The following is a 26,685-nucleotide window of genomic DNA, read 5'->3' as shown; positions in this document are numbered from 1 at the left end:
AGGGCGTGTTTAGGACTGGGGGGTTAGTAGCCAATGGCTACTAGCCCTGAGGGTGGGTACACCCTCTTTGTGCCTCCTCCCAAGGGGAGGGGGTCACAATCCTAACCCTATTGGGGGAATCCTCCATCTGCAAGATGGAGGATTTCTAAAAGTTAGAGTCACTTCAGCTCAGGACACCTTAGGGGCTGTCCTGACTGGCCAGTGACTCCTCCTTGTTTTTCTCATTATTTTCTCCGGCCTTGCCGCCAAAAGTGGGGCCTGGCCGGAGGGGGCGGGCAACTCCACTAGCTGGAGTGTCCTGCTGGGTTGGCACAAAGGAGGTGAGCCTTTGAGGCTCACCGCCAGGTGTGACAGTTCCTGCCTGGGGGAGGTGTTAGCATCTCCACCCAGTGCAGGCTTTGTTACTGGCCTCAGAGTGACAAAGGCACTCTCCCCATGGGGCCAGCAACATGTCTCGGTTTGTGGCAGGCTGCTAAAACTAGTCAGCCTACACAGATAGTCGGTTAAGTTTCAGGGGGCACCTCTAAGGTGCCCTCTGGGGTGTATTTTACAATAAAATGTACACTGGCATCAGTGTGCATTTATTGTGCTGAGAAGTTTGATACCAAACTTCCCAGTTTTCAGTGTAGCCATTATGGTGCTGTGGAGTTCGTGTTTGACAGGCTCCCAGACCATATACTCTTATGGCTACCCTGCACTTACAATGTCTAAGGTTTTGTTTAGACACTGTAGGGGTACCATGCTCATGCACTGGTACCCTCACCTATGGTATAGTGCACCCTGCCTTAGGGCTGTAAGGCCTGCTAGAGGGGTGTCTTACCTATACTGCATAGGCAGTGAGAGGCTGGCATGGCACCCTGAGGGGAGTGCCATGTCGACTTACTCATTTTGTTCTCACTAGCACCCACAGGCTTGTAAGCAGTGTGTCTGTGCTGAGTGAGGGGTCTCTAGGGTGGCATAAGACATGCTGCAGCCCTTAGAGACCTTCCTTGGCATCAGGGCCCTTGGTACTAGAAGTACCAGTTACAAGGGGCTTATCTGAATGCCAGGGTGTGCCAATTGTGGATACAATGGTACATTTTAGGTGAAGGAACACTGGTGCTGGGGCCTGGTTAGCAGGGTCCCAGCACTCTTCTCAGTCAAGTCAGCATCAGTATCAGGCAAAAAGTGGGGGGTAACTGCAACAGGGAGCCATTTCTTTACACAAGCCCCCCCCAGCCCACAGGCCAGGAGACTCAGCCCAAGCTGGGAGAGTCTTCCTAGTCTGTCAGGCGAGGAAGAGTAGGAGAAATAGGCTGATTAGTTGCAGGGCCTACTCTGCCTTACATCCTTCTGTTCAGGTCATTCCCTTTGGGGAACTGACCTACTTCCACAGTGATAGGACCTAGTCTGAATTGCCTCTTGTCTGCCTCTTCAATGTCTCCACCCATTCTTTCTATCTTGGTCTTAGAGGTATCCACCTCTGCCAACCTTATCTTGGCCAGGGTTACCCCTAGCTTACCCAGAGAGGTTACCCAGAGCTGGAGTAACCCCACCATGACCAATAGGGTCAGGGGGCCTAACTTGCTATTTGGCATGGGGTCAGACCACCATGCTAAGGATAGTGCAGCCATAAAGGCTAACACCCAGCAGAGGCCACTGACAGCTGTCAGTGCCCAGAACCACACCTTTAGCTCTTCACCTAAAAGGGAAGGGGCTAAGTTACAGGCTTCTTTGGGTTCAGGTTGCCTGTCTGCTGTATTGGAGTGGGGGGTTACCACATCTTGTAGTAAACACCCTTCTTCCACTCTTTCTTCTGTTAGCTGAGGAGCCACCCACTCAGGTTTAACAGTTGCCTGACTAGCCAGGACTTCTTGTGGGTCAGGTTAGACTTTATCAGGGCCATTTTTGGAGTTCTCCCCTACTGGAGCAGAATCTCCTTGGCTTGCTGTAACCTTGGCTAAAGGTTGTCCACCCTTCCTACTCTGTTTTCTTTTCTTCTTTTTCTGGGGCCTGCTTGCATTTACTGCAGAGGCAGGACTTCCAGAATCCTTGGGAGAGGACTGGCACTGGACCAGTTCCTCTCTTGAGCTCTGACTAACCTCTGGGTAGTCATTTCCAAGGAGACAATCAAGGGGGAGGTCTGTACTGACTACTACGCTTCTCCAGCTAAGAGTGCCACCCACTTCTATGGGCACTAAAGCCACAGGCCTCTTAGTGACCCTGTCTAGGCTAACTCTTACCCTGGCAGTCTCACCTGGGATGTACTGGTTTGAGAGCACCAGCCTGTCATGCACAATAGTGTGACTGGCACAAGTGTCTCTCAGGGCAGTGGTTGGGATTCCATTCACCAGTAGGTGGTGGAAGTGTCTACTTCCCTCTGGAATCCCCAACTCACCTGTTGGGCCCTGTTTCCAGTTGAAGGCTAGGAAGACCTCCTCATCTGAGGAGTCATCTCCCATGGCTACACTGGTTACCCCTGGAATTTTGTTCTGGGGTTTGTTTTTGGGACAAGAAGTGTCCTTGGTGTGGTGCCCAGACTGTTTACAGTTGTGGCACCATGCCTTAGTGGCATCCCAGTTCTTACCCTGGTACCCACCTTTGTTTTGGGTTGTGTCTTGGGGCCCACCCACCTGTTCTGGTTTTTGGGGGCCTACAGAGGACTCTTTTTCTTTGTTTCTAGTGTCACCCACTTTCTCCTGGGGAGTTTTTGTAACCCCTTTCTTTTGTTCACCCCCAGTGGAAGTTTTGGTTACCCTAGTCTTGACCCAGTGGTCTGCCTTCTTTCCCAATTCTTGGGGAGAAATTGGACCTAGGTCTACCAGATACTGATGCAACTTTTCATTGAAGCAGTTACTTAAAATGTGTTCTTTCATAAACAAATTATAAAGCCCAACATAGTCACACACTTCATTTCCAGTTAACCAACCATCTAGTGTTTTTACTGAGTAGTCTACAAAATCAACCCAGGTCTGGCTCGAGGATTTTTGAGCCCCCCTGAATCTAATTCTATACTCCTCAGTGGAGAATCCAAAGCCCTCAATCAGGGTACCCTTCATGAGGTCATAAGATTCTGCATCTTTTCCAGAGAGTGTGAGGAGTCTATCCCTACACTTTCCAGTGAACATTTCCCAAAGGAGAGCACCCCAGTGAGATCTGTTTACTTTTCTGGTTACACAAGCCCTCTCAAAAGCTGTGAACCATTTGGTGATGTCATCACCATCTTCATATTTTGTTACAATCCCTTTGGGGATTTTTAGGATGTCAGGAGAATCTCTGACCCTATTTAAGTTGCTGCCACCATCGATGGGACCTAGGCCCATCTCTTTTCTTTCCCTTTCTATGGCTAGGAGCTGCTTTTCCAAAGCCAATCTTTTGACCATCCTGGCTAACAGGGGGTCATCTTCACTGGAGTTATCCTCAGTGATTTCAGAGGTGTTGGTCTCTCCTGTGAGGGAACCAGCATCTCTGACAATTATTTTTGGAGTCAGGGTTTGAGGGACCCTGTTCTCCCTAGATAGGACTGGTAGGGGGGAATTTTCCTCCAAGTCACTATCCTCTTCCTCTGAGTTGCCACCCTCAGAGGGGTTGGCCTTTTCAAACTCTGCCAAAAGCTCCTGGAGCTGTATTTTGGTAGGTTTGGGGCCCATTGTTATTTTCTTTATTTTACAGAGTGACCTTAGCTCCCTCATCTTAAGATGGAGGTAAGGTGTGGTGTCGAGTTCCACCACAGTCACATCTGTGCTAGACATTTTGCTTCTAAAAGTTGGAATACTTTTTAAGAATCTACAACTGGTTCTAGACTCTAATTCAAACTTTTACAAACTTTTAAACTCTAAAAGAAATGCTAAACAGGATCTAACACAAGGCCCTAGCAGGTCTTTTAAGAATTTAGAAAACTTTTCAAATTGCAAAAATCAATTTCTAATGACAATTTTGGAATTTGTCGTGTGATCAGGTATTGGCTGAGTAGTCCAGCAAATGCAAAGTCTTGTACCCCACCGCTGATCCACCAATGTAGGAAGTTGGCTCTGTATGTGCTATTTCAAAGTGAGGAATAGCATGCACAGAGTCCAAGGGTTCCCCTTAGAGGTAAAATAGTGGTAAAAATAGATAATACTAATGCTCTATTTTGTGGTAGTGTGGTCGAGCAGTAGGCTTATCCAAGGAGTAGTGTTAAGCATTTGTTGTACATACACATAGACAATAAATGAGGTACACACACTCAGAGACAAATCCAGCCAATAGGTTTTTATATAGAAAAATATCTTTTCTTAGTTTATTTTAAGAACCACAGGTTCAAATTCTACATGTAATATCTCATTCGAAAGGTATTGCAGGTAAGTACTTTAGGAACTTCAAATCATCAAAATTGCATGTATACTTTTCAAGTTATTGACAAATAGCTGTTTTAAAAGTGGACACTTAGTGCAATTTTCACAGTTCCTAGGGGAGGTAAGTATTTGTTAGGTTAACCAGGTAAGTAAGGCACTTACAGGGCTTAGTTCTTGGTCCAAGGTAGCCCACCGTTGGGGGTTCAGAGCAACCCCAAAGTCACCACACCAGCAGCTCAGGGCCGGTCAGGTGCAGAGTTCAAAGTGGTGCCCAAAACGCATAGGCTAGAATGGAGAGAAGGGGGTGCCCCGGTTCCGGTCTGCTTGCAGGTAAGTACCCGCGTCTTCGGAGGGCAGACCAGGGGGGTTTTGTAGGGCACCGGGGGGGACACAAGTCCACACAGAAATTTCACCCTCAGCAGCGCAGGGGCGGCCGGGTGCAGTGTAGGAACAGGCGTCGGGTTCGCAATGTTAGTCCATGAGAGATCTCGGGATCTCTTCAGCGCTGCAGGCAGGCAAGGGGGGGATTCCTCGGGGAAACCTCCACTTGGGCAAGGGAGAGGGACTCCTGGGGGTCACTTCTCCAGTGAAAGTCCGGTCCTTCAGGTCCTGGGGGCTGCGGGTGCAGGGTCTCTCCCAGGCGTCGGGACTTTGGATTCAAAGAGTCGCGGTCAGGGGAAGCCTCGGGATTCCCTCTGCAGGCGGCGCTGTGGAGGCTCAGGGGGGACAGGTTTTGGTACTCACAGTATCAGAGTAGTCCTGGGGTCCCTCCTGAGGTGTTGGATCTCCACCAGCCGAGTCGGGGTCGCCGGGTGCAGTGTTGCAAGTCTCACGCTTCTTGCGGGGAGCTTGCACGGTTCTTTCAAGGCTGCTGGAAACAAAGTTGCAGCCTTTCTTGGAGCAGGTCCGCTGTCCTCGGGAGTTTCTTGTCTTTTCGAAGCAGGGGCAGTCCTCAGAGGATGTCGAGGTCGCTGGTCCCTTTGGAAGGCGTCGCTGGAGCAGGATCTTTGGAAGGCAGGAGACAGGCCGGTGAGTTTCTGGAGCCAAGGCAGTTGTCGTCTTCTGGTCTTCCGCTGCAGGGGTTTTTTCAGCTAGGCAGTCCTTCTTCTTGTAGTTGCAGGAATCTAATTTTCTAGGGTTCAGGGTAGCCCTTAAATACCAAATTTAAGGGCGTGTTTAGGTCTGGGGGGTTAGTAGCCAATGGCTACTAGCCCTGAGGGTGGGTACACCCTCTTTGTGCCTCCTCCCAAGGGGAGGGGGTCACAATCCTAACCCTATTGGGGGAATCCTCCATCTGCAAGATGGAGGATTTCTAAAAGTTAGAGTCACTTCAGCTCAGGACACCTTAGGGGCTGTCCTGACTGGCCAGTGACTCCTTGTTTTTCTCATTATTTTCTCCGGCCTTGCCGCCAAAAGTGGGGCCTGGCCGGAGGGGGCGGGCAACTCCACTAGCTGGAGTGTCCTGCTGGGTTGGCACAAAGGAGGTGAGCCTTTGAGGCTCACCGCCAGGTGTGACAATTCCTGCCTGGGGGAGGTGTTAGCATCTCCACCCAGTGCAGGCTTTGTTACTGGCCTCAGAGTGACAAAGGCACTCTCCCCATGGGGCCAGCAACATGTCTCGGTTTGTGGCAGGCTGCTAAAACTAGTCAGCCTACACAGATAGTCGGTTAAGTTTCAGGGGGCACCTCTAAGGTGCCCTCTGGGGTGTATTTTACAATAAAATGTACACTGGCATCAGTGTGCATTTATTGTGCTGAGAAGTTTGATACCAAACTTCCCAGTTTTCAGTGTAGCCATTATGGTGCTGTGGAGTTCGTGTTTGACAGGCTCCCAGACCATATACTCTTATGGCTACCCTGCACTTACAATGTCTAAGGTTTTGTTTAGACACTGTAGGGGTACCATGCTCATGCACTGGTACCCTCACCTATGGTATAGTGCACCCTGCCTTAGGGCTGTAAGGCCTGCTAGAGGGGTGTCTTACCTATACTGCATAGGCAGTGAGAGGCTGGCATGGCACCCTGAGGGGAGTGCCATGTCGACTTACTCATTTTGTTCTCACTAGCACCCACAGGCTTGTAAGCAGTGTGTCTGTGCTGAGTGAGGGGTCTCTAGGGTGGCATAAGACATGCTGCAGCCCTTAGAGACCTTCCTTGGCATCAGGGCCCTTGGTACTAGAAGTACCAGTTACAAGGGGCTTATCTGAATGCCAGGGTGTGCCAATTGTGGATACAATGGTACATTTTAGGTGAAGGAACACTGGTGCTGGGGCCTGGTTAGCAGGGTCCCAGCACTCTTCTCAGTCAAGTCAGCATCAGTATCAGGCAAAAAGTGGGGGGTAACTGCAACAGGGAGCCATTTCTTTACAGAGCTCTTCCATCTTTACTCTGTCCTTGGATGTTTAAGATACACCATTGCCAGGGCAGTCAATTCTGGGTATCAATGTGCTCCAAAATGCGGTTGGCAAGTTGGAGATGAATATCCAAAAGGAGAAGCTGCCTTGAATCATTTCCTAAGTTGGGACTGTGGAATCCACAATTTGTCCGCAAGCCGACTTTATGTATGGTAGGAAGGTCCAAGTCGGTGTTTTAGGGACTTCTCACTGACCCAGTCAGGTGCTGGTGAAAGACTTCTGAGATCCAGATCTGGCACCCCTGCCCCTTGCTGCTGTGAAAGAGAAGTACTTGAGTAACCACTGCACATGATGAACCAAAAGAGAGCCTAGTCACGGTCAGTCTGTCTTCGTGGAGAAGTGTGGCACAATGGTTAGAGCGGCAGACCCTGAAGCAGAGATCTGGCTCAAGACCAGGGTTCAAGTCCCGCTTCGGCAGATCTTGGGCTCAATTCCCTTGGACCAGATAATTCTCGCCTCGGTGCCTAATCTGATTAATGGGTCCCACTCTGCAACTCTGGGCAACAGCTTGCTTAATCTCCACAACGGCCCCAACAGCGCTTGGATGCCTGGCTTCACCCTGGGGGTGCCCAGGAGTGGGCGCCTCACAGGGAAAAGCCAGGAGGGGTTCCATAGCGGTATGAGTACAGCGCCTTGAGACCCTAACGGGTGATAGTGCGCTATACAAGTGCAAAGTTTACAGTTTACTGTCTGAAAGTAAAGATATGGACCGGAGAAGGACAGACTGAGGTCAGCATAGCTGGCAAGTATTCAGATTCCTAATGTGTGACATTTCCATCGTTTCAGTACACTTAAGAGTGACACTGCACAGCAACATAGACAGTTCCAATGACATCCTATACTGTGTTAAAATAGGTTGCATAGTCTGTGCTTTAAGTCATAGGCTTGTACCTCATAGCACTATAAATGCACAAGTCATTAACCACCATGCAACACCCAACCCCCTCCCCCCCCACCCACCCAACTCTGGTTACACTCACAGATATCAGCAGTGGTTGGATTAATAAAAAAGGTTTCATAATGCAAACAAATGTATTTCCTGCCATTTACTTTAACTTACATATTACATTTTAAATGTGCAAAGCGCCTTTGTTTTATATGCTGTTACTTGAAGAAAATCAGAGTCATGACAGAAAAAAACAAAGTTTTCCGTTTCAGTCATGCCTTTATCTCCCTGCCCCTCCTCCTATAGCTCAAGTTTGAGTGATCAGCTGTGCTGGACTCACCTGTGGTATCCTTAAGCTGCTGGCAGAGTATCGCCAAACCCTTTGTGCTGGGTTGCCCTAGTTGGCGAGACCTGGTAGGTATTCTAGAGCAAAAATCGACAGATCATATGCTCAAGTTCCATGGAGTGCAAATGTGGGGCTCGACAGTGTGGTGCTGATCTGGTAAGCAATGGATGGTTCGATGAAGCTTGTTCCAGGGCCAAGCCTGGGCTAAAAAAAGCCATCTTGGCTGGGTCTCTGGGGGAGGTAGAACAGGCTAGACGTATTTACAAGGAAACTACCAAAGGAGCAAAAAAAAATTGGGAAAATTCTATTTGGAAGGGTATAGTGGATGCTTCAAATTCAAACAAGAACATATTATTTTGGGAATTGCTGTTCAGACGTCAAAGAGGGAGGAAGGAATATAATTAAGAACCATATCCAACCGGAAAGTTGGGTGGGCCATTTTTCTTGTCTTTACGAAGAGGTCGATACTCGGTTGGCAACCGACACTAATGATGTAAATCAGGGCTCGTTGTCCACGTTAGCTGTAGACCTTGTTTCTGATTCCTCAGGAGAAGGTTTCCACGATTATGAGGACTATGTTTACTTTTCATTGGAGGCAGCCCTTGACGCAGTTAATTCACTCAAGCCAGGCAAAGCTCCAGGACCGGACAAGATCCCAGGTGATCTTTATAGATCTGAACCTGCTATTTGGGCCTGGTACATAAACTTATTGTCCAAACCAAATAGCAAAAGGGGGCCCAATCCCGCGCACGTGGAATGGGGCAGAAATTATTCGTATTTACAAGAAGGGCAACGCAAATCTTCCAATGAATTATAGACCGATTAGTCTAATTGATACTATACAATTTTTTTTTGCTAAACAACGTTTGAGGAGACTAACCAGTTGGGCCACTGATCACCAGATCCTTTCAACCCTCCAGGCACGGTTTCGACCCAGGATAAGCACGGTGGATCAGGTATTCAGGCTGCCATTTTAAAATGGAAATATGTAATCCTCGCCAAGCAACCCCTGTATGTTTTCGTTGATTTGAGATCTGCTTTTGATTTGGTCCCTGGGGATAAACTATGGAAAGTGTTGTATAAAATAGGGACCCCCGTTAGTATCATTCAGATCCGAAAACGGTTGCACGAAGACACATACGCGCAAGTGAGATGGGGAAACCAAGGCGAGTTCACTGGGAAAATCCCTATCTATAGGGGGGTCCGCCAGGGTTGCGTCCTTGCTCCATTCCTGTTTTCTCTTTTTATTAATGAGGTGGTAAAAGATATGCTTTCGTGCCTGAATGAAGCCCCTACTTTAAATGCCCAGAAAATTCCTATTCTTTTATTTGCCGGTGACTCTTCTCATTTCAAAGACCCCAATGGGGTTCCAAACCCTTGATAGATTTAATTTATTCGGTCAGAATTATGGCCTGGAGCTGAACTTTAATAAAACCAAATTGATGTTTTTTCGGCCAGGACCTTGTAAGAAGAAATGTACCATCATTTTGGATGGAGTCCCCTTGAATAAGGTTAGTACATTTGATTATCTGGGTGTGAGGTTATCTAGTAAATTGAGTTGGGAGGACCGGATTAATAAAAGTGTGGGTCTTCTGCAACATAGAGTGGCTTCTATTTGGCGCTTTTAAATGAGCACGACTTCTAAAACTGTCTCCAGCAATCACGATTTATGTGGCCAAGGCACAGGGTGCTGCTGTTTATGGTGCGGAAGTATGGGGAACTACCAAATGTAATAGATTAACTGTGGGTGAAAATTTTGCGAGGGCCCTGGTTGCATGCCCTCGTACTACTCCACTGATCCCAATATTTTTAGATCTGGGTTTAAATCGAATAGCAGATATAATTGCTCTAAGACCCCTAATATATTGGGTAAGGCTTTGGACTGTTCCCGAACTGGAGATTTTTAAGACCTCACTTCTCAAGCTGTTAGGGAGGCCTAACCCGGCCTCTATTTCTTTGGTAAAGCACGTATCCAATTGGATTAAGAGACTTTTGGGAGAATCCCCATATTTTAAAGAAGTCCCATATAAAAGTTTTGAAGTTTGCTTATTGGTCACATGTGAGGAATGACTATTTGCTGCAAATCTCTAGGCCGACTAATTGTTTTATTGATTTTAAATGGTACCCTCAGTTTGAATCTTACCTAGATGTGATACCTGATCTTTTAGGCAAAGGATTATATGCCAGATTTCGTTTTGGGTCCCTGCCCCTGAAGTCTGACGAGTGGTTGGGGACATAGTTACCACCGAAATATGCCGTGTGTGGTGGTGCCCCAGAAACAGTCAAACATTTCCTTATTCCTTCCCAAGGTCCAAATAGATTTGTACGATTTGTCGGGAAATGGGGATGAACAAATGTGCGATAGCATTGAGGATTTTAAAAAGTCATGGGTCTAGTGTATTAATCCTAGCCGTTAGTACGTTTTTAGTAGCAGTATGGTATATACGTAAAATGTTTCTGCAAATAGGGAGTAATGTGACTGATTTATGAGTTTTTATTAGGTAAGTGTGTTTTAAAGTGGAATTGTTATTTAATTGTTTCAATTGGTAATGTATTGCTTCTTTTATATGTTGTTTTTTTTATTTTGCTTATTTATTATTGTGTTGCTTTGATGGCTTGTGACCGAATAAAGCTTGTTGTTGATGATTGCAAATGTGTGGTGCTGTAACATGGTCAGTGACTCTAGTCCCACCCTACTACAGACCAGGGGCCTTGGCGGAAAGGATCAGGGGAAAAATGTAGTCCCAATTTGCTCTCCCTTTTCATCTGCGAGTGGAGGCTTTCTATGCCCATATACTGTGGGAGGGCAGTGGCGTATGGAGGCTTGGGGAGGGGGGCTTTAGTGTCAGGGGTGTTTAGGGCCTCGAGGGGAGAAGAAATCAGTCTGGTGCATGGAAGATTGAAAATCCTGCATCTGGTTTCTTCCGCTCCAGCCCAGCTTCACCGAGGACAGGCTGACGCTCTCACCCCGAGAGTAGGGTGCCTGGGGCGGCTGCGGCGGTCTGCCAAAGCACTGGGAGTAGAAGCTAGGAGTTAAATCCTACCTCAAACTGAGTAGCTTAACTTACCAGTGAGTTAACATGACCTCTGACTTAAAACCAAGAAAATTGACATTTTTCTAAGACCCTCTCTGCCGGCTGATAAAGTACTACATGGAAAAACCAGTCTAACCCAGTGGGTATAACTCCCTGAATAGGAATACCACGGGAGAGCACTACCAGTCAAGACCCTTGTGTATACCAATTTAGCAATTAGTGCCATGTTCTCTCTCGGCTTCGTATTTGGCTGTGATTCAGATACTGTAAGAAACCTCTGGCTGGACACGGATTCATTAAAGGTTACCCTGTGTCAGAGCGAAGGGAGTCATTAGCCCACACCCCCTCTCAGAGTAAGACTGAGGGGGCTGGCTCAGGTCAGCTGTTGCAACCCCACAACAGGCTGGGTACCAACACATGTATGGGTTTTTAACACAGAGCTAAAATAAATGTGGAGAAACTGAACCATGTACGTTCCGAAGATGTTGGAAAACCAAGAAGAAACGTACATCAAGAAGAGATTTACATCCAACGTATTTCCAACACATGTACATTGGGAACGCTGGAACCCAGCGTGGTCATGAGCACACACTCCTCCCCTGGCTCGGCCGAAGCTCACGGTACCTTGAGGTAGTACTGAAGCTGTGGAGTGGCCTCCGCTTCCTGGTCTTCTACTCGGATCAGCCTCTGGAGAAAGTCTTCCCGTGTCACTTCTGAAGCTGCCTCGCAAAAACAGTCTAGTGCCTGGAAACAGAAGGAGAGAATAAAACAAGGGCGCAGAAGCAACCAAAGTCTGTTAACAGAGCACCAACGAGTTAAGCATTCAGTGATTGTTGGGACAAGCTAGCATAGAGAGGAGAGGAAGACACCAACTCCTCTGGCAGCAACAGAAGGTTAAGTAGCTCTGAAGAGTGGAGGAGATTTACGAAGAACAACCAGTAAAGGCAAATTGGTCCTGAACCAAAGGATGAGAAGCGTAAAACCTAGAGATCTCAACCCTCCCAGCCCTATAGGCTCAAGAGGGCTCGCAGACGAGGCCTATTGAGCAACAGTCCCTCGAGCAACCACATGATCTAAAGAGAAGCAGGACAGTGGGATGAGAGTGAAACACCAGGGAGGAAATCAGTTCCGACAAAGAGTTCCGCAGGGTCGTATGCGTTATTCTGCGACACAGTAAAGTGTTCTAGACTTCTGGGTTTCCCTCAAATAATGGAATTAAAGAAAGATTACAGGCAGGTTTCCTCAGAGAAAAACTATGAAAGCGGAAGCTCACAATGTCTCCTTCACCATTTGCAGCTCTTAGGTGAATTTTTTTTTAGGACTGTATGCACGTGTGTGGGGGGGATATACATATGTACAGGTCAGAGTTCGTGTGTGTGTGTATATAAGATCTAGTCTTTACATTTCTTGTGGCGGGCGGGGATGGTGGGCTGGACATGTGCTTCTATGGCGCCACCACACAAACACGCAAGGCCTCAGCGTGCCTTACAGGGACAAAGAGCAAACATTCTGTAGCAGTAATTGTAAATAACACAAGGAGAACTACAGAGCAGCAAAGAACGATCAGTTCAGACGGCAGACACAGGAGGACGGGACCAGAGAGCAAACCGACGGGGAAGTAGCTGTTCCATCTCACTGTGTAAGTGAAGAGTTCTCCCTCCAGAGGCCACAGCCTGCCAGGGAGATCTAGTTCGGTGCCTTGGAAGGGAGATTTCTCCAGGTGAATAGCTTTGCAAGCAAGAAAAGTAATTATCAGCTTTATTCTTGTTCTTGCATGAATGGGAAACCAATGTAGTGCTTACAAATTTGGGGCGACAGAATCAAATTCCCTTGCTTAAGACACAAGTTTAGCAGTTAAAACAAGAACAGCTTTGAGTGGAGCAACATACACACTGATTGAGATACACACCGAACTTAGAATTATGCTGCTAAAATCCAGACAAAATTATTTAAGGGATTTAATAAGCGCTGAGTGTATTTCGGTTACTTCCGAGCGCTACAACATTATGAGCTGAGATTGGCCTTCTTCAGAAGTGAAGGTTATAGAAATCTGAGACGCAAGGTAACAACATTCGCCATTCTATGTTGTTACTTATTCATGAAACACCCAGGGTTTCTTCATAAGAAGCAAACATTAAAGGAGATCTCAGCAGCATAAAGTTAAAAACACTTGTCTCAAATTGGCTGGAACTTGAATAGAACTGTAATGAGATACTGTCAGTGTCAAATCTTCTACAACCACAATCCGACCAATCGAGGAAAGGGAGAAATAGTTCAGCTGCCTTCATCATCTTGATGCTCAAACATAGGAAGGAGGTTTGATGCAAGGCCTCTACAATGAGGCGGTCCCTTGGAGCAGCTTTTTACCTCCTAAACCAAAGGCCGCAGAGACACGCAGCCTAGTGGAAGGTGACCACGAGAACTATCAGAAGTCCTCCCAGCAGGCCACAACACTTCTACAGCAGGTGCGAGAGCACAACTACAAGGACCAGGAAGGCAGAATGTATGACCCAGTCCAACACAATCTAACCATCTTGAGGGTGCATACAGGAACAGACACCGCCATACAGGCTTCATGTGAAAATAAAATCCACAGAAGACCTAGGTTAACAAGCACTGGAAAAGTCAGCAGCTCTTGCTTTTTTCAGGCGAAGTGTCCAGTGACAGCTGAGCAACAACCTGGTATGTGTTGGTCCCGCTATTCAAAAGAAAACCCCATAATAAGGAAACATCTTGGGTGATGGCTGTATCTATGCTGGGTGAACGGACCCCTTTGCTGAAGGGACTGCTTTAGAGTTCAGCTGAACCCTCAAGGAGAAGAGTTTTAAAGTGGAGTTGGGGAGACTGTGCGCTGAAGAGTTGCATTTTCTCACCAACTGCAGAGATCTGGGCTAATGCAAGTACATCGAGGACTCTGAAAAACGTTTGATATTGAAAGGCCTAGTGATGCATGGGAGTGTTCAGAATGCTTCTAGCAGAGTCTTTGTACCACACCCTACGATTGCTTCCTCGCTCGATCGCGGATGTGATGATATTTAAATACCAAAGGACATAAGTGTGACAATTTCAGTACAGATCGACCATCACAGACTTGAGATTCTCAGAGAAATCAGTTGCATAAAACTCCAAATGTTGAAAGGCGGGCCTTAGAGCATCTCCGCTTACCTTGTGTCCTTCTCCAGTGATGAGGTAACACTGTCCCATCACAAAGCGGCACGAGCCCACATTTACCTGGCACCAGCACTGCACAAGGCGCACATATTCCTGAGACGAAAAACGAGGTACGTTTAGAAATTGACGATACGTAGGTTAAGACAGCGCTCAAAAATCATCTGAAGGACCTATGCTTCTGAACACACAGACTCTTCCTCACAACACGAGGTTGTACTTTATACCATGGATGCTTGCATTAAAGGTTTCAGACACACGGCTACCCCTCATTCCACAACTTCCATACCTGACTTTCATGTTACAAGACTTCCTATCCAGACCAACTGCTTCCTGTTCACGTCTCCTGTTTGGCACGCCACAAAACAAAGAAAGAATTCCTATTCCTTACACCGAAAGAGTTCTAGGTCACACCAACTACTCACACAAGGCTTTTCACTCATGCCTCTGCTTTCTCGTTCCACAAAACCTTTCAGCAAGGCTTCCTGGTCCTTACACTAGAAAACGTCGAGGTCAGAACTCCTGCTGCGGTCCTCAGAAGACTCCTCAATAATACCCTCTTTCAGGAATACAGCTCAAAACAATCATTAACAGCAGTCCAAGTGAAAGGTGGAAACAACGTCCAATTTCACCCTTCCCTGGTGATCAACCCAGAGACTCCTTGTAAACGCCAAGAAAGCCTATTCTGTTCACACACACTCCTTGCGAACACCAAGAGAACCTAACCTGATCACACACCCCTGTAAACACCAAGAGACCCTAACCTGATGACATGCTTGTAAACACCTTGAGACCCTAACCTGATCACACACCCTTGTAAACAATGAAAGAGCCTAACCTGCTCACACTCCTTGTAAACGCCAAGAGACCATAACCTGATCACACACCCCTTGTAAACGACAGAGCCTAACCCGATTACCATAAACTAAGACAGCCCCCTAAAACACACGCCTTGCAAACGCCAAGAAAGCCTATCCTGTTCACACACTCCTTGCGAACACCAAGAGACCCTAACCTGATCACACACCCTTGTAAACACCTTGAGACCCTAACCTGATCACACATCCCTGTAAACACCTTGAGACCCTAACCTGATCACACATCCCTGTAAACACCTTGAGACCCTAACCTGACGACACGCCTTGCGAACACCAAGAGACCCTAACCTGTTCACACGCCCTTGTAAATACCAAAAGACCCTAACCTGATGACACACCCTTGTAAACACCTTGAGACCCTAACCTGATGACACCCTTGTAAACACCAAGAGAGCCTTGTAGGAGGATGGCTCAATTTATGGTGTACACCTATGGAGTGGCAGCCCATTCTGAATTCCAGCAACCCTTAGTGATAGTGAATAGGTGTGCAGATAGCAGAAGCTCTCTAGGTGTAGCTGAGGAAAGTAGCTAAAGCTTATTCTGGAGGAATGTAAAGCACTTGCAATACTGTAGTAGTCAGACAAGTTAGTCACAAGAATGAACCACACAGGTACCTCCCTTGGAGATATATCATACAATTATACACCCAAAATATCCAGCAGAAATAACATAGAAAAATACAGGGCCCTAGGGGAGGGCCAAACCATAGACTAAAAAACTGGAACGTGAAAGTAGAAATTCCAGCCAAGGTAATAGTGGTGATTAGCAAGGGGCTGGGGCAAGACCGGAGCTGCAGAGGTAAGTACAGTAAGTGACCCCAGCAACCAGGAGTAAGTCAGTTACCCATCCAGTTGTCTCATAGGCTAACAGAGGGTAGTGGCTGGAGTATGTGGAATTCAGGACCCTTCACCAAGATACCGTGAAGGCAGGAGTACCTACACAAGGGTGTGGGATGCAGAGTGAAGGGACTCTCTCAGAAGACTGTGGACGCCTCGGATTGTCCAGCTGGTGTCACGACCCGTGAACCAGGCTGGTGGAACCCAGGGACGGATTCCAGACGTGGAGTACCTGCAAAAGGAAGGGGACAGAGTCCAGCACCCTTGGAGGTGCCCAGGTGGTGCAGGTGGCAATGCCCACCCTCTTGAAGTTCCTGCAAGTTAGTGGGAGAAGACGTCCTGCTGCGGGGTCCAGGATTTGAAGATCCCAGGAGTCGCCTACAAGCTGTCCTTTGACGGTCGCTGGACTGTCAGTGCCCAGCCAGGGCATCAACAAGCACTGGCAAGTGCACATGCAAGCAGAAGAGGAGTTTGCAGAATTGTGGGGACCAGAAAGGTCCAGGAGACTCTACCTTTAAGGGGGAATCAGGGCTGGCCCTCAGCACACAGAAAGGCCAACAGAAGTCAATGGTTCTCCCACAAGTGACCACAGGGAGTCACAAGGAGGCCTTACCAGCCCGGCAAAACAGAAGTCCCACATCGCAGGAGAGTAAATGATCTTCGTTTGCAGAGTGCTGGGGGGTCGGGGCTACTTTGAGGATGAAGATCTCCCAGAGGAAGAGTCACCAAGCCTTGGCAAATGCAACAGTCGCAGTGCACAGGGGAGCCAGTCCAATGACAGGAGCAGGGGCCCACAGTCTCCCAACTTGGAAAGAAGACAAGCAGGACCCACAGGAGGCCACAGACTCATCACCTGTGAAGCAGGATCTTCGGGTGTTCAGAAACAGAAGGCCCCATCTACCGGTCGACGATGCCCTGACGTGTCTGCAGACGTAGGGGAGTGACTCCTTCACTCCAAGGGAGATTCCTGCTTGCTTCCTGGTGCAAAAAGAGTCCTTGTGACCCTGGAGGATGCACAGCCTTGGATGCTGCAGGATTCAGTGTTGCAATGGGAGCCCACCCGCCAGAAGCAGAGTTGTTTGGTTCCTGGCGAAGTCCAGCTGCAGTTCCAGAGGACAGGAGGAGAAGATGTCTTGCAGAGAGTTCCTTGAACTCTTTCTCGACTAATCTGAGGACCCACCCATGAGGGAGCCCTTAAATAACTCTGAAAGGGGGTTCACTTTTTGCAGTGACCCACTTATCAGAGGGGGTCAGGGCCATCTTCTACAAGGCCTAACCAACCCGGTGCTCCCAGGGGCCTCTGCACATCTTATTTTCAAGATGGCAGATTCAAGTGGTGACCTGGCAAAGCTCTATGCACCTCCCTAGGGGAGAGACTGGAGAGGGGGGTGATCACTCCCCTGTCTTTTGTGTAGTTTTGCGCCAGAGCTGGGACTGGTGATTCCTGAACTGGTGCAACCCGGATTATGCAACGAGGGCACAAAATGTGGCAGTCTGGTGGCGCTCAGAGGCCACCCCCACCCCACCCCAGCCTTAGACACCTAATACACAGGGAGGATTGGTCACACCTATCCCTTGCAGGAAATCCTTTGTTCTGCTCCTCTGGCCTGAGCCTGGCTCATCAGCAGGAGGAACAACCATGTCTGGGGTCAGCAGCTGCGTGAACTGGCAGCTGAACCCCATAAGGCTGCAGAGGCAGAACTGAGGGAACCCCCCCAGTGTACATGGTATCATGCAACTAACACTGGAATTGGTGTTGCTGCAGGATTCCAACATGTTTTATACAAACATGCCTAAGGTTCAGGCCTAAGGAGTAGCCATTATGTAATTGGACCACTTGCGTTGACCAGCGTCCATTACATACCTTAAGGTGGCTTACCGCAGTTCGAGTCCAGGAATTGGCCTGGGGTTTGTAGGGGTACCCAGCTCATGCATGGGTACCCTTCACACTTGGAGGCATGCACCCTCCCCTTAGGGTGAAGGGCCTACAATAGGGGTGACTGATAGAATCTAAGTGCATTGGTTAGGTTGCGGAGCGAAAGGGCGCATGCACCATTTCACGCAGGCTGCAATGGCAGGCCTGCAGTCAGTTTGCCTGGGCTCATAAGGGTGGCATAATACATGCTGCAGTCCACAGGGGACCCCTGGTGTACCAATGCCCTGGGTACCTCAGTACTAGACACTAGGGACTTGCATGGATGCACCAGAAAACATGGCAAGGTAATCAACAAATACATTTAGGGGAGAGAGCACAGTCACTGGGGTCCTGGTCAGCAGGATCATAGTGAACTACAGTCCAAGCACACGGACACCAGGCAAAAGGTGAGGGTAACTATGCAAGAAAGATGGCACTTTCCTACAAGCCTAACCTAATCATATACCTCATGCAAACCCCAAGAGACCCCAAACCGCATCTCACACACCTTGTAAACACCTCAAGACACCGACCGGCTGGTTGGATCTGCTCTCCACGGACATCCAAAGACCCTGCAACACATGTGGTGTGTCTGTGGCCTTATCTTCTCTGCTTCTCTGGGTCCTGCGTGTCTTCTATCCAACTTGGGAGACTGTGGGTCCCTGTTCCCGCCACTGGACTGGCTCCCTTGTGCACTGTGACTGTTCCATTGGCCAATGCTTGTTGCTTTTTCCTCCGGGAGATCTTCAGTCTCCAAAAAGCCCCAGCCTTCAGCCCTCTGCAAACTGAAGATCAGCTCCTGTACTGCTACTCCTGCGACTTCTATTTTTCTGGGCTGGAAAGTGCTCCTTGTGACTCAGTGTCCAGCGCCTGTGGGTCACTCATGGGGACTCCATCGACTTCTGTTGGCCACCTGTGTGCTGAGGGCCAGCTCTGACTCACTTTCCTGGATACAATCTCCTGGACCTTGCTGGTCCCCAAAACTTTGCAAACTCTTCTAGAACTCTTTTTGCATTTGCCAGTGCTTGTTGGTGAACTGTCTGGTCATTAACGCTCCTACAATGCGGCAACCGTCAAGGGACAGCTCATAGGTGACTCCTGAGATCTTCTGCAGCTCCTGGATCACACAGCTGGGCTTCTCCTTCCACCAACTTGCAGGAACCTCACCTTCAGGAGGGTGGGCACTGCCACCTGCACCACCTGGGCACCTCAAAGAGTGCTGAACTCTGTCCCCTTCCTTTTTAGGTCCCCCCAGGTCCGGAATCCATCCCCAGGTTCCACCGACCTGATCCATGGGTCGCTGCAGCAGGTGGACCAATCCGGGGCATTAAGTCTTCTGAGCGAGTCCCTTCGCCCCTCTGCATCTGAGTTCCTGGTGTAGGTACTCCCGTCTCCTGGATATCTCAAGGTAGGGGAACTCTCCGTCCATCCTCTTGCCTGCTGGTTTCCTCGAGGTCCACTGGGAAGGGTCCTGAATTCCATAAACTCCAACTGCTGCTTTCTGTGTTAGCCTACGGGACAACTGGGTGGGTAATGAAAATGTCACTTACCCAGTGTACATCTGTTCGTGGCATCAGTCGCTGAAGATTCACATGTTGTGCATAGCCCGCCATCTGGTGTTGGGTCGGAGTGTTACAAGTTGTTTTTCTTCGAAGAAGTCTTTCGAGTCACGGGACCGAGGGACTCCTCTGTCTCCATTGCGCATGGGCGTCGACTCCATCTTCGATTGTTTTCCCCGCAGAGGGTGAGGTAGGAGTTGTTTGTTAGTAATAGTGCCCATGCAATGGAGTGAATAAGTATGTACCTATTTAAGATTTAATATATTTACAAATGAACAAAGTTGAAGCTAACTTCCAAACGGCTACAGGCTCCCGGGGAGGTGGGTGGGCACATGTGAATCTTCAGCGACTGATGCCACGAACAGATGTACACTGGGTAAGTGACATTTTCCGTTCGATGGCATGTGTAGCTGCAGATACACATGCTGTGCATAGACTAGTAAGCAGTTATCTCCCCAAAAGCGGTGGCTCAGCCTGTAGGAGTGGAAGTAGTCTGAAATAAGGTTCTTAGTACGGCTTGACCTACTGTGGCTTGTTGTGCGGATAACACGTCTACACAGTAGTGCTTGGTAAATGTGTGAGGCGTAGACCATGTGGCTGCCTTACATATTTCGTGCATTGGAATATTCCCTAGGAAGGCCATGGTAGCGCCTTTCTGGCTGGTTGAGTGTGCCCTTGGTGTAATGGGCAGTTGTCTTTTTGCTTTAAGGTAGCAGATTTGGATGCATTTAACTATCCATCTGGCTATACCCTGTTTCGATATTGGGTTTCCTGCGTGAGGTTTTTGAAATGGGGTAACCATGCCAAGGAGGCATTTCCTTACACAACCCCCCCCCCCCCAAACGAAAGAGGATGAGACTAACCTTTCCCAAGAGAGTCTTCATTTTCTAAGTGGAAGAACCTGGAAAGGCCATCTGCATTGGCATGGGCAGTCCCAGGTCTGTGTTCCACTACAAAGTCCATTCCCTGTAGGGAGATGGACCACCTCAACAGTTTTGGATTTTCACCTTTCATTTGCATCAGCCATCTGAGAGGTCTGTGGTCAGTTTGAACTACAAAGTGAGTACCAAAGAGGTATGGTCTCAGCTTCTTCAGGGACCAAACCACAGCAAAGGCCTCCCTCTCAATGGCACTCCAACGCTGCTCCCTGGGGAGTAACCTCCTGCTAATGAAAGCAACAGGCTGGTCAAGGCCATCATCATTTGTTTGGGACAAAACTGCCGCTATCCCATGTTCAGGGGCATCTGTTTGCACAATGAATTGCTTGGAGTAATCTGGAGCTTTTAGAACTGGTGCTGTGCACATAGCTTGCTTCAGGGTGTCAAAGGCCTGTTGGCATTCTACAGTCCAGTTTACTTTCTTGGGCATTTTCTTGGAGGTGAGTTCTGTGAGGGCTGTCACAATGGATCCATATCCCTTCACAAACCTCCTATAGTACCCAGTCAAGCCAAGGAATGCCCTGACTTGAGTCTGGGTTTTTGGAGCTGCCCAGTCCAGAATAGTCTGGATCTTAGGCTGGAATGGCTGAACTTGGCCTCCACCTACAAGGTGTCCCAAGTAAACCACAGTTCCCTGCCCTATCTGGCATTTGGATGCCTTGATAGAGAGGCCTGCAGATTGCAGAGCCTTCAAAACTTTCTTCAGGTGGACCAGGTGATCCTGCCAGGTGGAGCTGAAGACAGCAATATCATCAAGAAAAGCTGCACTAAAGGATTCCAACCCAGCAAGGACTTGATTCACCAACCTTTGGAAGGTGGCAGGGGCATTCTTTAAACCAAAGGGCATAACAGTGAACTGATAATGCCCATCAGGTGTGGAGAAGGCTGTCTTTTCTTTTGCTCCAGGGGCCATTTTGATTTGCCAGTACCCTGCTGTTAAGTCAAAGGTACTTAAGAATTTGGCAGCCCCTAATTTGTCTATGAGCTCATCAGCTCTAGGAATGGGATGAGCATCTGTCTGGGTGACAGAGTTGAGACCTCTGTAGTCCACACAAAACCTCATCTCTCTCTTTCCTTCTTTGGTGTGAGGTTTGGGGACTAAGACCACTGGGCTAGCCCAGGGGCTATCAGAGTACTCAATTACTCCCAATTCCAGCATCTTGTGGACTTCCACCTTGATGCTTTCCTTAACTTGGTCAGACTGTCTAAATATTTTGTTTTTGACAGGCATGCTGTCTCCTGTGTCCACATCATGGGTACACAGGTGTGTCTGACCAGGGGTTAGGGAAAAGAGTTCAGCAAACTGCTGCAGGACCTTCCTACAGTCAGACTGCTGTTGGCTAGAGAGGGTGTCTGAGTAGATCACTCCATCCACTGAGCCATCTTTAGGGTCTGATGAGAGGAGATCAGGGAGAGGCTCACTCTCAGCTTCCTGGTCCTCATCTGTTACCATCAACAGATTTACATCAGCCCTGTCATGGAAGAGCTTAAGGCGGTTCACATGGATCACCCTCTTGGGGCTCCTGCTTGTGCCCAGGTCCACCAGGTAGGTGACCTGACTCTTCCTTTCTAGTACTGGGTAAGGGCCACTCCATTTGTCCTGGAGTGCCCTGGGAGCCACAGGCTCCAGAACCCAGACTTTCTGCCCTGGTTGAAATTCAACCAGTGCAGCCTTTTGGTCATACCACAACTTCTGGAGTTGTTGGCTGGCCTCAAGGTTTTTACTTGCCTTTTCCATGTACTCTGCCATCCTTGAGCGAAGGCCAAGTACATAGTCCACTATGTCTTGTTTAGGCTCATGAAGAGGTCTCTCCCAGCCTTCTTTTACAAGAGCAAGTGGTCCCCTTACAGGGTGGCCAAACAGAAGTTCAAAGGGTGAGAATCCTACTCCCTTCTGAGGCACCTCTCTGTAAGCGAAAAGCAGACATGGCAGGAGGACATCCCATCTCCTTTTGAGTTTTTCTGGGAGCCCCATGATCATGCCCTTTAATGTCTTGTTGAATCTCTCAACAAGGCCATTAGTTTGTGGATGATAGGGTGTAGTGAATTTATAAGTCACTCCACACTCATTCCACATGTGTTTTAGGTAAGCTGACATGAAGTTGGTACCTCTGTCAGACACCACCTCCTTAGGGAAGCCCACTCTGGTAAAGATACCAATGAGGGCCTTGGCTACTGCAGGGGCAGTAGTCGACCTAAGGGGAATAGCTTCAGGATACCTAGTAGCATGATCCACTACTACTAGGATATACATATTTCCTGAGGCTGTGGGAGGTTCTAGTGGACCAACTATGTCCACACCCACTCTTTCAAAGGGGACCCCCACCACTGGAATTGGAATGAGGGGGGCCTTTGGGTGCCCACCTGTCTTACCACTGGCTTGACAGGTGGGGCAGGAGAGGCAAAACTCCTTAACCTTCTGGGACATATTGGGCCAGTAGAAGTGGTTGACTAACCTCTCCCACGTCTTGGTTTGTCCCAAATGCCCAGCAAGGGGAATATCATGGGCTAAGGTCAGGATAAACTCTCTGAAACTCTGAGGCACTACCACTCTCCTAGTGGCACCAGGTTTGGGATCTCTTGCCTCAGTGTACAGGAGTCCATCTTCCCAATAGACCCTATGTGTTCCATTTTTCTTGCCTTTGGACTCTTCAGCAGCTTGCTGCCTAAGGCCTTCAAGAGAGGGACAGGTTTCTTGTCCCTTACACAACTCTTCCCTTGAGGGTCCCCCTGGGCCCAAGAGCTCAACCTGATAAGGTTCCAGCTCCATAGGCTCAGTTCCCTCAGAGGGCAGAACTTCTTCCTGAGAAGAGAGGTTCTCTTTTTGGTGTTGTGTTGCAGCTGGTTTCCCAGCTGACTTTCCTTTCCTCTTGGTAGGCTGGGCCCTTTTTCCAGACTCCAGCTCTACTTTTTCACCCTGTGCCTTGCACTGTGCCCTAGTCTTGACACACACCAGTTCAGGGATACCCAGCATGGCTGCATGGGTTTTCAGTTCTACCTCAGCCCATGCTGAGGACTCCAGGTCATTTCCAAGCAAACAGTCTACTGGGATATTTGAGGAGACCACCACCTGTTTCAGGCCATTGACCCCTCCCCATTCTAAAGTTACCATTGCCATGGGATGTACTTTAGTTTGATTGTCAGCATTGGTGACTGGATAGGTTTGTCCAGCCAGGTATTGGCCAGGGGAAACCAGTTTCTCTGTCACCATGGTGACACTGGCACCTGTATCCCTCAGGCCCTCTACACTTGTCCCATTAATTAAGAGCTGCTGCCTGTATTTTTGCATGTTAGGGGGCCAGGCAGTCAGTGTGGCTAAATCCACCCCACCCTCAGAGACTAATGTAGCTTCAGTGTGACACCTGATTTGCTCTGGGCACACTGTTGATCCCACTTGGAGACTGGCCATTCCAGTTTTAGCTGGATGGGAGTTAGAAGTGGTATCTTTCTTGGGACAGGCCTTGTCTCCAGTTTGGTGTCCAGACTGACTACAGTTACGACACCAGGCCTTTTTGGGATCAAAGTTTTTACCCTTGTACCCAGAATTGTTTTGTGAAGAGGCTCTGGGCCCACCCTCCTGTGCAGGTTTTTGGGGGCCTGTAGAAGACTCTTTACTATCTTTGTTTTTGGCTGTCTCACCACCTTTCCCCTGGGGAGGTTTTGTGACCCCTTTCTTTTGGTCACCCCCTGTGGAAGTTTTGGACACCCTAGTCTTGACCCAATGGTCCGCCTTCTTTCCCAATTCTTGGGGAGAAATTGGTCCTAGGTCCACCAGATGCTGATGCAGTTTATCATTGAAACAATTACTTAATAGGTGCTCTTTCAGAAATAAATTGTACAACCCATCATAATCATTTACACCATTGCCTTGAATCCAACCATCTAGTGTTTTTACTGAGTAGTCTACAAAGTCAACCCAGGTCTGGCTCGAGGATTTTTGAGCCCCCCTGAATCTAATCCTATACTCCTCAGTGGAGAATCCAAAGCCCTCAATCAGGGTACCCTTCATGAGGTCATAAGACTCTGCATCTTTTTTAGAGAGTGTGAGGAGTCTATCCCTACACTTTCCTGTGAACATTTCCCAAAGGAGAGCACCCCAGTGAGATTTGTTCACTTTTCTGGTTTCACAAGCCCTCTCAAAAGCTGTGAACCATTTGGTGATGTCATCACCATCTTCATATTTAGTTACAATCCCTTTGGGGATTTTCAACATGTCAGGAGAATCTCTGACCCTAGTTATGTTGCTGCCACCATTGATGGGTCCTAGGCCCATCTCTTGTCTTTCCCTTTCTATGGCTAGGATCTGTTTTTCCAAAGCCAATCTTTTGGCCATCCTGGCTAACTGGATGTCCTCTTCACTGGAGTTATCCTCAGTGATTTCAGAGAGGCTGGACCCTCCTGTGAGGGAGCCAGCATCTGACTATTATCTTTGGAGTCAGGGCTTGAGAAGCCCTGTTCTCCCTAGATAGGACTGGTGGAGGGGATTCTTCCTCCAGTTCACTATCATCCTCCTCTGTGTTATCCACAGAGGGGTTGGCTCTATCATACTCTGCCAACAGCTCCTGGAGCTGTACTTTGGTAGGTCTGGAGCCCATTGTTATTTTTCTTATGTTACAGAGTGACCTTAGCTCTTTCATCTGGAGATGGAGGTAAGGTGTGGTGTCGAGTTCCACCACATTCATCTCTGTACTAGACATTATTCTTCTAAAAGTTGGAATGCTTTTAAGAATCTAAAACTAGTTCTAGAATCTAATTCAAACTTTTACAAACTTTTAAACTCTAAAAGAAATGCTAAACAGGATCTAACACAAGGCCCTAGCAGGTCTTTTAAGAATTTAGAAAACTTTTCAAATTGCAAAAATCAATTTCTAATGACAATTTTGGAATTTGTCGTGTGATCAGGTATTGGCTGAGTAGTCCAGCAAATGCAAAGTCTTGTACCCCACCGCTGATCCACCAATGTAGGAAGTTGGCTCTGTATGTGCTATTTCAAAGTAAGGAATAGCATGCACAGAGTCCAAGGGTTCCCCTTAGAGGTAAAATAGTGGTAAAAATAGATAATACTAATGCTCTATTTTGTGGTAGTGTGGTCGAGCAGTAGGCTTATCCAAGGAGTAGTGTTAAGCATTTGTTGTACATACACATAGACAATAAATGAGGTACACACACTCAGAGACAAATCCAGCCAATAGGTTTTTGTATAGAAAAATATCTTTTCTTAGTTTATTTTAAGAACCACAGGTTCAAATTCCACATGTAATATCTCATTCGAAAGGTATTGCATGTAAGTACTTTAGGAACTTCAAATCATCAAAATTGCATGTATACTTTTCAAGTTATTCACAAATAGCTGTTTTAAAAGTGGACACTTAGTGCAATTTTCACAGTTCCTAGGGGAGGTAAGTATTTGTTAGTTTTACCAGGTAAGTAAGACACTTACAGGGTTCAGTTCTTGGTCCAAGGTAGCCCACCGTTGGGGGTTCAGAGCAACCCCAAAGTCACCACACCAGCAGCTCAGGGCCGGTCAGGTGCAGAGTTCAAAGTGGTGCCCAAAACACATAGGCTAGAATGGAGAGAAGGGGGTGCCCCGGTTCCGGTCTGCTTGCAGGTAAGTACCCGCGTCTTCGGAGGGCAGACCAGGGGGGTTTTGTAGGGCACCGGGGAGGACACAAGTCCGCACAGAAATTTCACCCTCAGCGGCGCGGGGGCGGCCGGGTGCAGTGTAGAAACAAGCGTCGGGTTCGCAATGTTAGTCTATGAGAGATCTCGGGATCTCTTCAGCGCTGCAGGCAGGCAAGGGGAGGATTCCTCGGGGAAACCTCCACTTGGGCAAGGGAGAGGGACTCCTGGGGGTCACTTCTCCAGTGAAAGTCCGGTCCTTCAGGTCCTGGGGGCTGCGGGTGCAGGGTCTCTCCCAGGCGTCGGGACTTGGGATTCCAAGAGTCGCGGTCAGGGGAAGCCTCGGGATTCCCTCTGCAGGCGGCGCTGTGGGGGCTCAGGGGGGACAGGTTTTGGTACTCACAGTATCAGAGTAGTCCTGGGGTCCCTCCTGAGGTGTTGGATCGCCACCAGCCGAGTCGGGGTCGCCGGGTGCAGTGTTGCAAGTCTCACGCTTCTTGCGGGGAGCTTGCAGGGTTCTTTAAAGCTGCTGGAAACAAAGTTGCAGCTTTTCTTGGAGCAGGTCCGCTGTCCTCGGGAGTTTCTTGTCTTTTCGAAGCAGGGGCAGTCCTCAGAGGATGTCGAGGTCGCTGGTCCCTTCGGAAGGCGTCGCTGGAGCAGGATCTTTGGAAGGCAGGAGACAGGCCGGTGAGTTTCTGGAGCCAAGGCAGTTGTCGTCTTCTGGTCTTCCGCTGCAGGGGTTTTCAGCTGGGCAGTCCTTCTTCTGGTTGCAGGAATCT

The 26,685-nt window shown here is 48.5% G+C and overlaps 1 protein-coding gene across 1 annotated transcript in view; it reads right to left on the bottom strand.

The window, feature by feature from the left end:
- The window catches only part of NUP160 (nucleoporin 160), a 325,024-nt gene that overhangs the window by 95,473 nt on the left and 202,866 nt on the right, over positions 1 to 26,685 (bottom strand). Inside the window, exons 18-19 of the mRNA XM_069226465.1 lie at positions 14,159 to 14,257; positions 11,618 to 11,737 (exon numbers count right to left, since the gene is read on the bottom strand). Coding sequence (XP_069082566.1) covers positions 11,618 to 11,737; positions 14,159 to 14,257 — 219 coding nt within the window. The remainder of the gene's footprint in view (positions 1 to 11,617; positions 11,738 to 14,158; positions 14,258 to 26,685) is intronic.

This window comes from Pleurodeles waltl, chromosome 3_1 (assembly GCF_031143425.1).
Source record: "Pleurodeles waltl isolate 20211129_DDA chromosome 3_1, aPleWal1.hap1.20221129, whole genome shotgun sequence".
Classification (NCBI taxonomy): Eukaryota; Metazoa; Chordata; class Amphibia; order Caudata; family Salamandridae; genus Pleurodeles; species Pleurodeles waltl.
The sequence above is the reverse complement of the archived record's forward strand: the minus strand, read 5'-3'. Positions and strand labels throughout refer to the sequence as shown.